This window comes from Scardinius erythrophthalmus, assembly GCF_964197995.2.
Source record: "Scardinius erythrophthalmus genome assembly, chromosome: 16".
Taxonomy (NCBI): Eukaryota; Metazoa; Chordata; class Actinopteri; order Cypriniformes; family Leuciscidae; genus Scardinius; species Scardinius erythrophthalmus.
This window is the reverse complement of record NC_138236.1, coordinates 20,305,864-20,320,668: the sequence shown is the minus strand read 5'-3', so window position 1 is coordinate 20,320,668 and position 14,805 is coordinate 20,305,864. Positions and strand designations below refer to the sequence as shown.

At 35.4% G+C, this 14,805-nt stretch overlaps 2 protein-coding genes across 2 annotated transcripts in view; both read right to left on the bottom strand.

Moving 5' to 3' along the window:
- The window catches only part of atp1a3b (ATPase Na+/K+ transporting subunit alpha 3b), a 39,020-nt gene extending 35,352 nt beyond the window's left edge, over positions 1–3,668 (bottom strand). Inside the window, exon 1 of the mRNA XM_081389039.1 lies at positions 3,447–3,668. Within this exon, the coding sequence (XP_081245165.1) occupies positions 3,447–3,449 (3 nt within the window). The 5' untranslated portion in view covers positions 3,450–3,668. The remainder of the gene's footprint in view (positions 1–3,446) is intronic.
- Positions 3,669–10,113: 6,445 nt separating this feature from the next.
- The window catches only part of LOC308704978 (nectin-2), a 76,945-nt gene continuing 72,253 nt past the window's right edge, over positions 10,114–14,805 (bottom strand). Inside the window, exons 7-10 of the mRNA XM_081389728.1 lie at positions 13,012–13,147; positions 12,480–12,537; positions 11,117–11,188; positions 10,114–10,917 (exon numbers count right to left, since the gene is read on the bottom strand). Coding sequence (XP_081245854.1) covers positions 10,741–10,917; positions 11,117–11,188; positions 12,480–12,537; positions 13,012–13,147 — 443 coding nt within the window. The 3' untranslated portion in view covers positions 10,114–10,740. The remainder of the gene's footprint in view (positions 10,918–11,116; positions 11,189–12,479; positions 12,538–13,011; positions 13,148–14,805) is intronic.

Genomic DNA, 14,805 nt, shown 5'->3' with positions numbered 1-14,805 from the left:
AGATCCCACTTATTTTCATGGCAGAAACATAGTTTCTGTTTAAAGGGGTAGTTTAAAGAGAAAAATTAATTATTGTCATCTTTTACTCACCCTCATGTTGTTCCAAACCTATATGACTTACAGTACATTCTTCCATGGAACATGATAATGAGATGTTTTGAGGAATGTTGACACTGCTCTTTTTTAAATAATGCATCGTAACCACCACTGGACAAAAGTGCACTTTAGCATACTTAAAACCCACAAGTTTTTCTTTCTTATAAACTTCATCTTAACTCCTTCGTCACCATTGCGTGGCTTCATTTATCAGGTGGTTTGAGGCAAAACTTGTGCTAATATTAGTTTAATAATTGTTTCAGGGAGCAAGGAGCAGACAGCTCAATTTATTAAATTGCGGTCTGAAAATGACCATTTCTTTACGGGGGCGAAAAACTGGAGGCAAGACAACAACCTATTTGTAATATTGGAACTAGTCTGTCTCACTTGTGTATTATAAGAAATATCACTCACCCTATAAAGCCCTCAATAATAGGAAAAGCAGTAGATAAGGCAATGGGGTTTCACTTTTATGTGTTTTTGTAGTGCTGTCATGCAAGCTATGTCTACAAAGATTTTAACCAAATTTGAGAATCCAGAAATATGATTTCTTAAGTATTTTGTATGCATGTCCTGATGTGTCATATTTTGCAGTGTTAACAATGCACCAATGGTAAGATTGCACCCTTGTGTTAATATTTTTATTTTCTGCTTTTTTAGAGCAATTCTGGAGATAATGGGTCTGCTGAGGAGGGTAACTCCCATACAGGCAAAATAATAATAATAATAATAATAATAATAATATTACAAAGTAAGAAAGTTTATACACACATCTTTGCTGAAATGTATTGTGCTGTTGTTGTTAACAAGCCATGGTTAATTTGCTCTGCCTTAGGATTGCAAGTGTCCTGGGACATGTGAGGGTGTGAGTGGGAACCCACTGCTGAAACTTAGCCCTGGTTTGTCCTCATGGATGAGGTGTTGGGACAGAGGCATTGCACCAACCCCCCTGTCTTCATTGCCTCAATCCCTGAGGACACACCAGGGCAGAGTTCAGCAGTGGGTGCCCACGGTGAGGAGGAGCCAGGGGCAGCACCACCAGCACCAGCAGCAGCAGCAGTAGAAGCACCAGCATGAGCACCAGCAGCAGCAGCAGCACGACGGCAGCAAGACAGAGAGGAGGAGGCGAGACAGAGAAGACATGCAACTACAGAGAGAGGCAGAGGCGAAGAGAGCAGGGAGAGGATGGACAGGCTGTTTTCTCTTCTTGAGAGAATGATTGAAAAATGTATATTTGTTCTATATATTTTTGTTTAACTTTTTTCTCTTATTTTTTTTAAAAGGAAAGAAAAATTATGTACATTATTTATTTTTATGCAACTTTAAATGTGTAAATAAAAGATAATGAATTGTTCTGGACATTGTTTATTTTTGTAATGACGGTCATAATTTCTACATGAAACAAATTCTTATACCTTTTTTTTCAAACAAAATTGTTAAATGAAAATCATTTGTTCAATTGGCTACGTAAAAGTACTTTTTCCAACTATTTACAACATACATTAAACATATCAAAATCAACATAAACATTTAAATTTACAGTATATAAATTAAGAAAAAATTATGTAGACTTTTATTGAGCTGAGCTGGTAAGACCCAGGGTCTTAAGGCCTCTCTGCTGGTGGGACATCATCTGGGATATTTCCACTATCCACTAAGTTATCTACCAACAGGTTTGCAGGGCTGACTCAATCGACGGCTGCCATATCACTGAGATTTTTTTCAGAAAGAGTACATTTCTGAAAAAAGTCATTTTAATAACTATTAATACCGGAAGAAGATGGATGGATGGATGGATGGATGACCCCATTCTTGCTGGATGGGGTCAGCAGCTGTGCTTTGGTAGGGATTCCTATTAGTCTGTCTCGACGTGGCGTCGACTGACCGACAGAAGAGGAACATCTAGGTTACATATGGTAGCCCTCGTTCCTTGAAGGAAGGAAGGGAGACGCCACGTCCTATCGCCACATCTGCTGCGGTCCGCTGGGGCAGCCAGCTTATCGGCTCAGCTCTTCAGCAAAAAACTGAAGTGCAATCGCACCTTCTGCTCATTATATACCCCCACTAAGTGGCTGAACAGCTGATGCAAATGATTGCATGCCAATGTGCATTGGCTCGTTTAGTTTCACTCAAAGTAGATTGGCCTCTCTAGCGAGATTCCTATTCGTCGGTCTCGACATGATGTCTCTGTTCCCTCCTTCAGGGAACGAGGGTTACCATATGTAACCTAGACGTTTCATGAGTTTCCATGTTCTTAAAGCTTTTTTTTTATTCTTTCTTTTTTTTATAGCTTAAATAATTAATTAATGGAAAGGATTTTTTTTTTATGGAATGCCTTACAAACAGCTACACAAAGAGAGAACATTTTCATGACTGTTTCTTAACACACTTAAGTACACCTTTTAAAAAATGTACTTTGTAGTAATGGCAAATTAAAAGTTTTAAAGTAATAAGTACTCTTTTAAAATGTATGCTAAAAGTGTCCTTTTTCACAAGGGCTTGTCACTTTGAGATCAACTAAATCTAAATTATCCATTTAATAGAGATAACAGAGTTGCTACAGTATAAAAAAGTAAGCTTTTTAAAGAATTGTATAAATCTTTTCTTATTTGTTAATAATGTTCAGCTGAAATTTCAAATGATCTCCTAATCCAACATGAATTCTAAGTGTACTTATGCAATAATAATTATTTTCATTACAGTTTCCATACTTTCTCCCTCAAAATTAATAATAAGAGAATCGTTTACAGTACAATAAAGGAACCAAAACAGTAAAGTGAATTGGCAATGGAACCAGAATCTAATATACCTCCTAATAAAAAAAACTCCAAAATTGATTTTAAGAATCCTGGTGGGGACACCAGCACACTGGCATCCAAAGACCCAACATATGCTGGTGACCTGCAGTACCACTCTTTTCAGCAGAGCAGAAATTACGAGGGAGGGAACAAAAACTGATCCAGTGTGATCTCATGAGTGCTGACTAATTATGTGTTTATCTCACCAGTTACAGTGAACCATATGGTGCTGAATTAATTTGAGCAGGTGGACAAAACCCAATCCTCTCCGACTGGACAATGTCAGTTCTTCCACCTTACATTGTTTTAAGACAACCCCTCAAAATCAATATGACTAATGTCCTGTATGCCAAGGGGACATTTTTGTATTGCATTGTTTATATTGTATTATATAATATTATATAGTTTTATAGTTATAAAAATAATTTTTAAATTAGTTCACCCAAAATAAAAATTCTATTATTTACTCACCCCCATCACCCAGACAATGCCAGTGAAAGGTTCTCACTATCTTCCACCTAAAATATCCCCACTCATTTCTCTCTCACTCACCATTTTGTCCAGGTGTCCTCCTCCGTCTCCTCTTTCAACTTCTCCTCCTCTAGTCCAGAACAACTTGCCCGCCTCAGGGCCAGAGGTGAACCAGGAGGGAGGTCAGAAAAAGAGAGAGAGGTTCTGTATATGATTCTGGGGTAGAGATGGTCTCTACTCTACTTTAGTCCACATAGAGAGAATAAGAGATCTTGTCCACTAAGCATCTTAATCAATCTGTCTAATCACAGCTTCTATTACTCTTCACACACAAAGAGTAACTATAGGGGGTCTGCAGTCACGTGACTGAGGAATAGCATCCTCTTAGCTGTCTCAAATGTAGTAAAGTGGGCTTAGTGGCTTTAAATACCGTGGAATCATTCGCTATGTTATAATTCACTATATTCACTTATCATCACATCATTTCTTTCATGCTGCCTGTACTGAAATTAATTGCAAGGCGAGTCTCATGTGTGCCTTGGGTGCAGATCGCTATTAATATGACACATTTAGTTGTTGCCTATGTAGAGCGTTCCAAATCAGTCACTTATATGAAGTTCCATTTCTGTTCGGATGCTGCTATAGAGGACAGTGAGAAAGAGCACTGGGTTTTGGAGCAGAGGCTGAGCTGTTGTGTTTATAACACGCAGATGCACAGTGAGGCCTGTTTCTGATACAACTATCACACACTTAAAATTCTAATAAGTGTGATGTGTCACTGAACAGAGAGCAGACTCCGAATAAGTATTTAGGAAACTTTATTTAGCAGCCAGCAACCTCTGTGTATCCAAACGATCTTGTATTTGATCCCAAATCTCAAATTTGATCCCAAGAATTTTGCTCTTGTTTGTGACATAATGGTCTTTTTACTAAGCAAATCCCATTTTCATATTTTCCCCTAACCATGCCCCTAAAATTAACCCTCATATGGGCTTTTCATATGAGATGGTCCTCACTGCGGAACATGAAATCCACGGGGAGGAGTCGGATCCAGATCCGACTCCTCCCACCTTACATATACAGTGCTATGCATAAGTTTAGACACCCATGCTAAAGTTGACTAAAAAGAGGAATAAAAAATCATCTTTTGGAAATTTAACTTAATGCCTTAATTTAAAAAATTAGGAAAAATCCAACCTTTAAGGACACCAATTTTCTTTGTGAATGAATAATGTATCGTAAATAAATAAATTCCTTAAAATACAGGGTGCATAAGTTTGGACACCCCTATGTTAAATTCCCATAGAGGCAGGCAGATTTTTATTTGTAAGTATTTTTATTTATTTATTTTTTAGGATACTATGCATCCTGATAAAGTTCCCTTGGCCTTTGGAATTAAAATAGCCCCACATCATCACATAGCCTTCACCATACCTAGAGATTGGCATGGGGTACTTTCCATAAGATCATCTCTCAATGCAAATCAAACTAGCTATTAGGCTAACTGAAATAAAACCATGCCAATCTCTAGGTATGGTGAAGGCTATGTGATGATGGGGGGCTATTTTAATTCCAAAGGCCAAGGGAACTTTATCAGGATGCATAGTATCCTAAAAAAAAAAATAAATAAATAAATAAATACTTAAAAATAAAAATCTGCCTGCCTCTATGGGAATTTAACATAGGGGTGTCCAGACTTATGCACCCTGTATTTTAAGGAAGAACATTTATTTATTTACGATACATTATTCATTCACAAAGAAAATTGGTGTCCTTAAAGGTTGGATTTTTCCTAATTTTTTTAATTAAGGCATTAAGTTCAATTTCCAAAAGATGATTTTTTATTCCTCTTTTTAGTCAACTTTAGCATGGGTGTCTAAACTTATGCATAGCACTGTACCTAAACCTACCCATCTCCACCCCCTGATCCCTAAACCTACCCATCTCCACCCCTTAATCCCTAAACCCACCCCTAAACCTACCAATCTCCACCCTTTATATCTGGATCCAACTCCGCCCCCCGGATCTCGTGTACTGCATTGAGGTGCTACTGTTTCATACTGAAATAGTTAACCTTGGGTCATGCATGGGTAAAATAAATTCTGGGTTATCTTGATTCAAGTTTCACATTGCTCATAATTTACCCGAGGTTAACAATTAATCTTGAGTATTCATAAACTGACATTTCAGACTGTACATTCCTAACCCTGGGTTAACGTCCTTATTTACATATTTGCAGTGTCAGTGTCTCTGACTGGACGAACACTTCATGCAATGTTTACACAAAAGCTCTAACGTTGCGCATCATCCTATTACTGTATATATTGCCAACTGTACTATCAAGTTTATCCTGAATGGACTTTCTTCACTCCAGCTGTCACGTTTTCTGTCGCCGTTTGACATTTTACCCTTCAAACGCTGAAGATACTGTTTAACACAATGCACAGTGTTTCCGTGACTGTCCAAAGCATGCGAATATGTTCCTAAATAGTTCCTAAATATTTCTGTCATTGTAGATGGTTTCCAAATCTCACCTGACGTCATATCTGAGCTTCTCAAATCGTGACAGAGTGTGCAGCATTAGTAATACGAGGTGTAATCTGCAATATGATCCTGGAGCCCTGGTTAACTCCAGCTGCTTCTCATCATTACATTTCGAAACAAAATGTAAAGTAGTTACACAACATTTTATCAGTCCTTTGTTTAAAATCAACATGACATGCACATTAACCCTAATTCCGCAATGCACATAGGCCTACCTGGTATAACAAAGAATTCATCAGTGCATGATATTACAAAGAAAAAAATCTCTTTAGCTTCAAAATCAAATCATCTATAATCAAATCTATAATCAATATGTAATCAAATAACCAAAGTCTAAAAACTTGTTCCGCTGACATCACCTAGGCCATGCAGGCTATTGGATAATGTTAATGAATAGCCACATAGCGTATTAGACATTCAGGTTTGGCTGCGTTCCAGTACGTTAAGCCCACTTTTTACAATCCAATTAATTCCTGCTGGATAAAATCAAGTCCTGTTCAACATTTTTTTTTTCTTCTTGAAAATCCCGTTTCACTTCAAAATACATCACATTATAACGTAAAATGTGTTGTGAATGTCATTACATGTTGACTTTAAGCAACAGTTGTGTTATTAGTATTTGTGGAAACTATTTGTGTTGAGTGTGCTCTACTCTACATGGAAGCGGCCTTTACTCACCAGCCATGACAACAGTGCACATGCTGCCATGCTCATCATAGTCAGACACATGGTTACAGACAGAAATGGAGGGGTGGAGTTTGTCCATCAGACTGTGTGAGCAAGGAAGAGACACGTGCTAATAAGTACATGCACACATTTGACTGTGATTGGCAGAGAGCAAGGAAGGATCAGAGGAAAGTGTACTTCACCTGCACCCTCTTTAACCTTCTTCTTTTATCCTTCCATGCTCTCCGCCTGCTCATCCTCCTCTCTTCTCATTTATTTTTAGACGGCTTAGTCGAGGGGTGGAGGATGTTCCCGAGGCCTTCTGTATAAAGCACACAGATCCTAAATGAATGATTGTATGTGAAATGGAGTCATTTATCCAGGTTTCTTATTCTTTGAATTTATTTATTAAAAATTATTTGTGATCAATGAATTTGTGTCCCAGGGGTTGATTTTTATTAAAAAATTTTGTTATATGCAGTTCACATTAAAACATTTTACAGTATGTCGTCTTTTATTTTTGCTACTTTTTAAATACCTTTTATGTATATGTTTAATTTTACCCAGATCAGCAATTTCAAAACAATGATAATATAAAGATTATTCAACATAACCCAATTCAATATTTTGTAAAAATTATGTAAATTAATTTAAATTACATCCCACAGTTCTGCCACCATAACAAAGAGTTTTGCGACAACAGTTTGAGACAACAGTGTCGGTGAAAAGCATGCTTGAGGTGAAATATATAGTACCAGTCAAAAGTTTGGTGTCTCCAGTCTTTGGTGTCTTATGATCCTTCAGAAATCATTCTAATATGATGATTTGATACTCAGTTATTATCAATGATGGAAACAGTTGTGCTGTTTAATATATATTTTTTTTGGAATACTTTTTTCAGGATTCATTGATGAGTAAAACGTTAACAGCATTTATTCATAAAAACAGCATTTATTCAAAATAAAAACATTTCTAACAATATAAATCGTTACCATCACCTTTTATCAATTTAACGCATCCTTGTTGAATTAAAGTACTAATTTCTTTAAAAAAAATAGTTATTTTTCCCAAACTTTTGAACGGTAGTGTATATTGTTACAAAATATTTCTATTCTAAATAAATACAGTTCTTTTTAACTTTTTATTCATCAAATAATCCTGAAAAAAGTTATAAAAAAAATATATTAAACAGCACAACTGTTTCCATCATTGATAATAACTGAGTATCAAATCAGCATATTAGAATGATTTCTGAAGGATCATAAGACACCAAAGACTGGAGTACTTGCTGATGAAAATTCAGCTTTGCATCACAAAAATAAATTACATTTTAAAGTATATTAAAAAAAAGAGAACCATTATTTTAAATTGTAATAATATTTCATAATATTACTGTTTTTTTGTTTTTGTTTTTTTTACTGCAGGCTTGATGAGCATAAGAGACTTCTTTCAAAAACATTAAAAATAGTAACGTTTCCAAACTTTTGACTGGTACTATATATATATATATATAATTCAAAGGCTTCTCTTCGACAGTTTCTCAGTAATAATCCCAATTTTTTTTGTTCCGAGGGCAGCTCTAAATCCAGAACACAGCTGTCATATTAATGACATACCAGCCAACCACACAGTTCAGAGCCAGACACTTTGTCCTTCTCTCTATTTCTCTCACACTTTCTGTCGGTCTACTGATGAGGATGAGAATTGTTGCTGTGGTGATGTCATTTGTTGCCAAGCAACAGCTGTCCCTGGGCAACCCACAACCAGGGCCTCTGCACGATATTTTGGATTATTTGGGGATGTCGATTTCATCAGCGGTTTCTTGCAGCACTCTGCAAAGGTAGGACACGAGACTATGTGAGAAGAGATAAGATGAAGAAAAGACACAATGGGGTCTTAATTTGAATAAATCCTCAAAGATCTTCAGTTTTCAATTAAATTTGTACTAAAATTATTGTTCTAATCATTTTTAATACAACACTTTTTATTAAAATAGAAAAATGTAAAATAAAAACATTTTCACTAGTGGCCTTTTGAATCCCATTGTATGTAACAAAGTCAGCATGAAATGGAAGTTTAGTCTTTTCTTTTCTTTTGTGACAAACATCCAAGTGAAATGGCTTCTTGAATTAGAAAAATGTAGGGCAGTACTTGATTTTGTCCATCGGGAATGGATTGGATCGTTGTGGTTTTTATTGCTACAATCTCATGTGAGTGACAGGTTGCACCGACCTCGACCTTAAAATCTTTAATGAATTCAAACTTTAATTATTTGTGTTCTTATGGTGTTTGTGGATGTGAGAACACCCATGGGGACGAGGGTGTGGGGGTTTGAGAGCCCCGGGGAGTTTCTACAGCTCTGGACACCTTTCAGTCCTACTGCTGACAGGCTCCATCTTCAATTACTGCCAGTAAATGAACAGAAAAAGCAATGCTGAAGGGGATGATTGAAAAGCTTGTTGACAGCAGTAGCCCATTTCACCACATCCTTACAGCACCTCATCCTTATGTTATGTTAACTATTATGCTCATCAATTCTCCACAAATTCTCTATGTCTGTTACACTTGCAGTGTACCAGTATCACTAAATCACATTTCATGCCATTATTTTTGGCCCTAACTTTTAGCCCATTCCACATGCTGTTTCTATCACAATTAGAAATGCTTCAACTGGAATGTTTCAAGAAGTTGATAAGACTTATGTATTTAAGGTAGTTTTTTTACCCACTTGTTGGTTATTTATTTCATTTTAATTGTTGTTGCATCTTTTTCTATTTTACACTCACTGTTGTGGCGCTTTGAGTGCAAAAAAAAGCACATTACAAACAAAATGTATTATTATTAGCCTTGTATTATTAGTTAGCATGTCTGTGCTGTTTCTACGATTTTAGACTGTAGGAAAGATTGTTGACTGACCTCAGGGTACTCGTTCTTGATGAATACACAATCTGATGACAGTTTTAAATGATTTTAGGTTGTAGAAAACTATTTACCTGTTAGTTTAAGATGGTTATTAGCATGCAACTGCAGTTATTGAGTGTTCACCACTGAACACCTGCGGGAACTACTAATGCTCTTTATCTGTGAGCGCGCGCCCTCCACTGGTGTGATGTAAAACAAACCACCGTCACAGCATCTACGCAGTGAGTATATTCTTGTGTGTTTGTGCGTTTTACAGTGAGTAGCCTAATATTGTTGGTGTTGTTGGTTTGGCTGTTCGTTTAGATACTTCTGGAACATTAAACGAGACTGTATTTATCTTGGCTGCAACTGAATGCCTACTATTGGTAGGCCTAAATATGGTAGCAATGGCCCCAAAACCAAAATAAAACAATATTCATGAGACAATTACATTTTTCTTAATGATAGTTCTTTAAAAGTAGCTGAAAATTGCCGTACTTGTATAGCAACATGTGAGCTTGTGAACTCCATTGTACAAAAGGTCATATTTCCATATTTCCATTGCACACACAATTTTAAGACTCTCATCCATTCACGCATATTGTTGAGGATAATACACTGTCACTGATGCATACATAAAATACCTAGAAAGCGCATCACCCCGTTTATTGAGCGTAAACAATCATAGCAGTACACTGGAAAATAACGTAACAAATATAACGAGCAAATGAAAAAAAAATCAAATCAAATCAATGCAATTATATAGTATGCCATAAAAGTCAGGAGGGTGCAAATGATTGGATGATCAATCTAATGCAATTTACTAAAACAAGAAATTAATACAAAAACTAAATCTTGTAAGGTACAAAGTAAAAATAAAAATACAGAGTTTAGGAACAGAAAGAAGGAAATTTCATTGGATTACATCGCTATTCATAATAACTAAAATAATAATGATTCAATAATGTATGTTGATCACACTGGCTCATTTTGTCCTCATGGCTGCTTTAATACACATTCATAGTCAACCAAAAAATGGCATAATCCTTTATCAGCTACAGAAGGACAAATAATCGTGCATGTTCACAACTACATCTACTCATTGAGGTCTCTATGAACTGGGCGCTGAAGAACAAGGCCCTTACAGTGTTTGGGTTAATCAAAGCCTTTGCAATCAACCCCATACTTCATATTACAATATAAAACAGTACAATTGTGCTCAAGTTACAGTATAAAAACCTTTTCGGTATGATCCCTAGATTCCCTACACTATCACAGCTGGTGACATGAAACTGCTCCCTCTAGTGGCAGAGGAAGTGATGTAATATATGTCTTCCTCTCCCATCATTCCGTCTTCGTCTTTGTCATCATGGTAAGGAGTCTTATTGTCCTCCCAGGAAGGCTCATGATGATCCTTGTCATCATAGTATACTAAATGATCCTGTCAGAGTAGAGATTGGAGTGTTGTGATTAGAGTCAAAGCACATATGTGTTTCTATGATAGAGAGGATTATGATCTGTGAGTAATAAGCCTGAATTATGCATGGAAAATGAACATGCCATCAAATATGTATGATTTACCATCTTAAATGCTACAAAGGATTAGAGTAATAGAGAGAGGGAGAGAAATGGCCTCTTACTGTCATTGGCTCCTCTTTCTCGGTGTCATGGTGCATGAGCTCAGGATCAGACTCAAGTTTACTGATGCTCGGCTACAAAAGGAAAAGAAAAGGGTCAATCGCTGCGCTTTATGGAAACTTTTTTCTGCCACGGAATAAAAAAGAAAAAAAGTTATTTTACTTTTTAGCTCAAAATTCTGACTTTTTTCTCGCAATTGCGAGTTTACAACTCACACTTCTCAGAGGAAAGAAAAGTCACAATTGTGAGATAAAAAGTAAAATTACTTTTTTTATTCAGTGGCAGAAACAAGCTAGCATAATTATAGGTGGAAAGTTTCTTCTGAAAGAATTTCAGATTTTCTGGTAGATTTATTTCAGACTGTATATATGTATTTATATATATATATATATATATATAAAATGAAATAATAATAAAAAATTAATGGAAAGTTTTTAATTTTAATTTTTAAAATTAGAAATGTTGGCTGGACAACTAACGGAAATAAAACTTCTTAGATCATAAAACAGGAACTGAGCAAATCTAATAAAAGAATCACAAGAATTTCCATCTTCCTTAAAAGCACTTTCACTATTTTAAAGGAAAACATTTCATGCATTTCCACTAAAATTCCCATCATAGCCCCTTTTGCTTTGATGACAGCAGCACTCAAGCTACATTAACTTCACAGGTTAGTGTAAAACCTGATGATCATGATCTCCAGCATGATTTGAGATAATCCAAAGAGCATCTTGTGCTTCAATGAATGCAAGAACATCTGACTGTCTGTACAAAGATTTTTAACATGATCAACGTTACAAGTATACTTGTTTGATTAGTGACAGAGGTCACACTTTATATTAGGTGCTTTAAACTATGTACTTGTCAAAAAATTATTAGGTAATTGTACAATGTTGAATTACAAAAGGTTTAAAGGTATAGGGTAATGGGTAGTGTTAGGGTGTAATCAACAGTGTAATTATAGATGTAATTACAGAAATATATTACAGCAGTAATTACATGCAGGTATTTTTAAATATATAAGTACAATGTAAAAACATGTATGTACACTAAGTGCAGTGTGTCAAATTATTTGAATGTTCAATGTGCATTATAGTAAAAGAAACAGTAGCGTGCAGAATATTGAATATTTCCGATCCACTTAATGTCATATTGTTTTAAAAAAAAATCAAAACTTACAACTTTTTCTTAAAACTTTCTGTTCATCTCAAGGCTATAGGAATCCTCGATTTTCAATGTGGACTGGACTCAGACTTTTGGACATATATATATATATATATATACTGTATATATATAGCAAATTTAAAATGAACTCAGCTGCATTTGCTCTGTAAAATAGAGTATGAATCTCTCGGCTCTACTCACTCTGTCTGAATATGAATATGTCTTCGTAGGAGGAGGAGGTTTGTGAGTGGGTGGACGGCTGCAAGAACAGACACAAACAGACGATCAGTAAAGTGGGAAACATTCACCGGTCATTTATCCGCAGTGTTGGGGGGGTAACACATTACAAGTAACCTGAGTTACATAATCAGATTACTTTTTTCAAGTAACGAGTAAAGTAACGCATTACTTTTAAATTTACAACAAAATATCCGAGTTACTTTGTTTTCTCATTTATTGGCTGACACCACTCCTGTCCCCATGTTGAGAGAAATCGGGAGCATGCCCAGCTCATGTAAAAAAATAACAAAAAATAACAAAAAACGCAAAAGTAACAATGCATTACTTTCCATAAAAAGTAACTAAGTAATGCAATTAGTTACTTTTTTAAGGGAGTAACTCAATATTGTAATGCATTACATTTAAAAGTAACTTTCCCCAACACTGTTTATAAGTAACTTGTTTTTACCAGGGTACCAGTCAAAGACAATATGAAAGAGGTGGCAGTACTTACTCTATGTTTTTCCTCTGGCATTTGCGGACCATCACTATGGTAGTTGCAATTATGGCTATGAGGATGATCACACAAATAATACCACCAATAATACCTCCAGTAGAGGTAGAGGCACCCTGTCTGGTCTCAGGAAATTCTAAAGGGAGAGACAGAGAGACTTAGATTTCATAGAATAGAGTCATAGAATAATTTTCCTTTTCTTTTGAAATAAAACAGTTCAGTGCACTTCTGTATAAGTATACTCATGAGTTTCTGACCTCGAATCATTCTCCTCAGTCAAAACAGCTTGCATAGTAACACACGACCACCCGCACAACATTGCCACATCTACACAAGTTCTGGTAGTTTATAAACACCACTTAAATCCTGCTGTGCTGTTTTCTCACAGCAGATCCTGCTTTCTTAGGCTGGATAAATAAATCCCAGAATCCACACTCATGGAGTCATGCTCATCTGTCTTGTACAGCTAGTTTAACATTACCATGAAGATCTTCTAAGCCAAGAAAAATTATACATTCATTTCTGATGACATTATGTAATTTCTTTTCATTTATGATTATAACTATTATGCATATTCAGGTGAACTTAATTTCTATACAACTCATAGGACATGCAGATTGATGGGAAGAGTGCTCAGCTTTGAAATAAAATCAGAGATGATGTGAGAATAATGTTTCACACCTCTGGCATCAGGTGAAACATTTTTTTTAATGATGTCATTTTTTTCCCTGAAATATTTTTGTGCATTTGTTATTTTTATGGTATGTGTAAAAATATTTTTTTAAATGAGTGAAATATTTTATGTCTACATGGTATGTTTGGGCTCAGTAAGAACCATTTTATACAGTGTCCATATTCAAATATTAACTTAACAATATGACTAACTGTATAATTATGTCAAAGCTGTTCCAGGAAATAATTATATATTAAATATAGCCTACATCAGTATTACTTGCTGCTCCTGGAATTACACTATAATGTAATTATAATGATCATTGTATTAAACATTAAAATTGTAAATCATTATTTTATTAATTATTACTTAATATTTTATGTAAAAACTAATAGATATCACCATACTTCCCCAGTTGATTGAATACATCAAGAATTGCAAAAAAAAAAAAAATGTAGGCCCTATTACAAGTTTTCTAAAATGTTTTATTTAAATATGGAAATGAGTTAGTATCTAATTAAATATGCACTAATTTGCATCATTTCCAGAAATCTGAACATTGGATAAGGGTTTCAAATTCTTGGTTCAAAATTCTTGTTTCATTTTTGTTGACTTCTTTCAGTCAAAGGTTTTAACAGGGGATTCTTGATTATTGAATTTTTTTTTTATCACTGTCAACATGAGAAAATTACTGGAAAAAACTAATTTTGAGAAAACGGCCTTTAAAGATTGAAATCTACAGAAAATAATAGATGAATACAATAAAATACTTACTGTAAGTAGGCCTATGTTTTCTTTCCAATAAGTCCCTTCGAACAAAACCACAGTGGCTCCCAACCCCAACCCTGCACATTTTTGGATGCCTGCCTCTCTTATCTAATCAGGTGTGTTTGATTTGAGAGATATTTATTATTTAAACTGTGCAGTCATGACTTTCATGGACTCTATAGGACCAAGGTTGGGAACCACTGTGTTGTGCTAAGCTAAATAAATACATGTAAAATAACTTGATGTTACACTAGATGGCGCTACAGCTGTAAAAAACACTCGTGATAAAAAATTCCTCCAGGACAATTTATTCTAGACACAGACTCCCTGATGCCACCACCATAAAAGTGCAG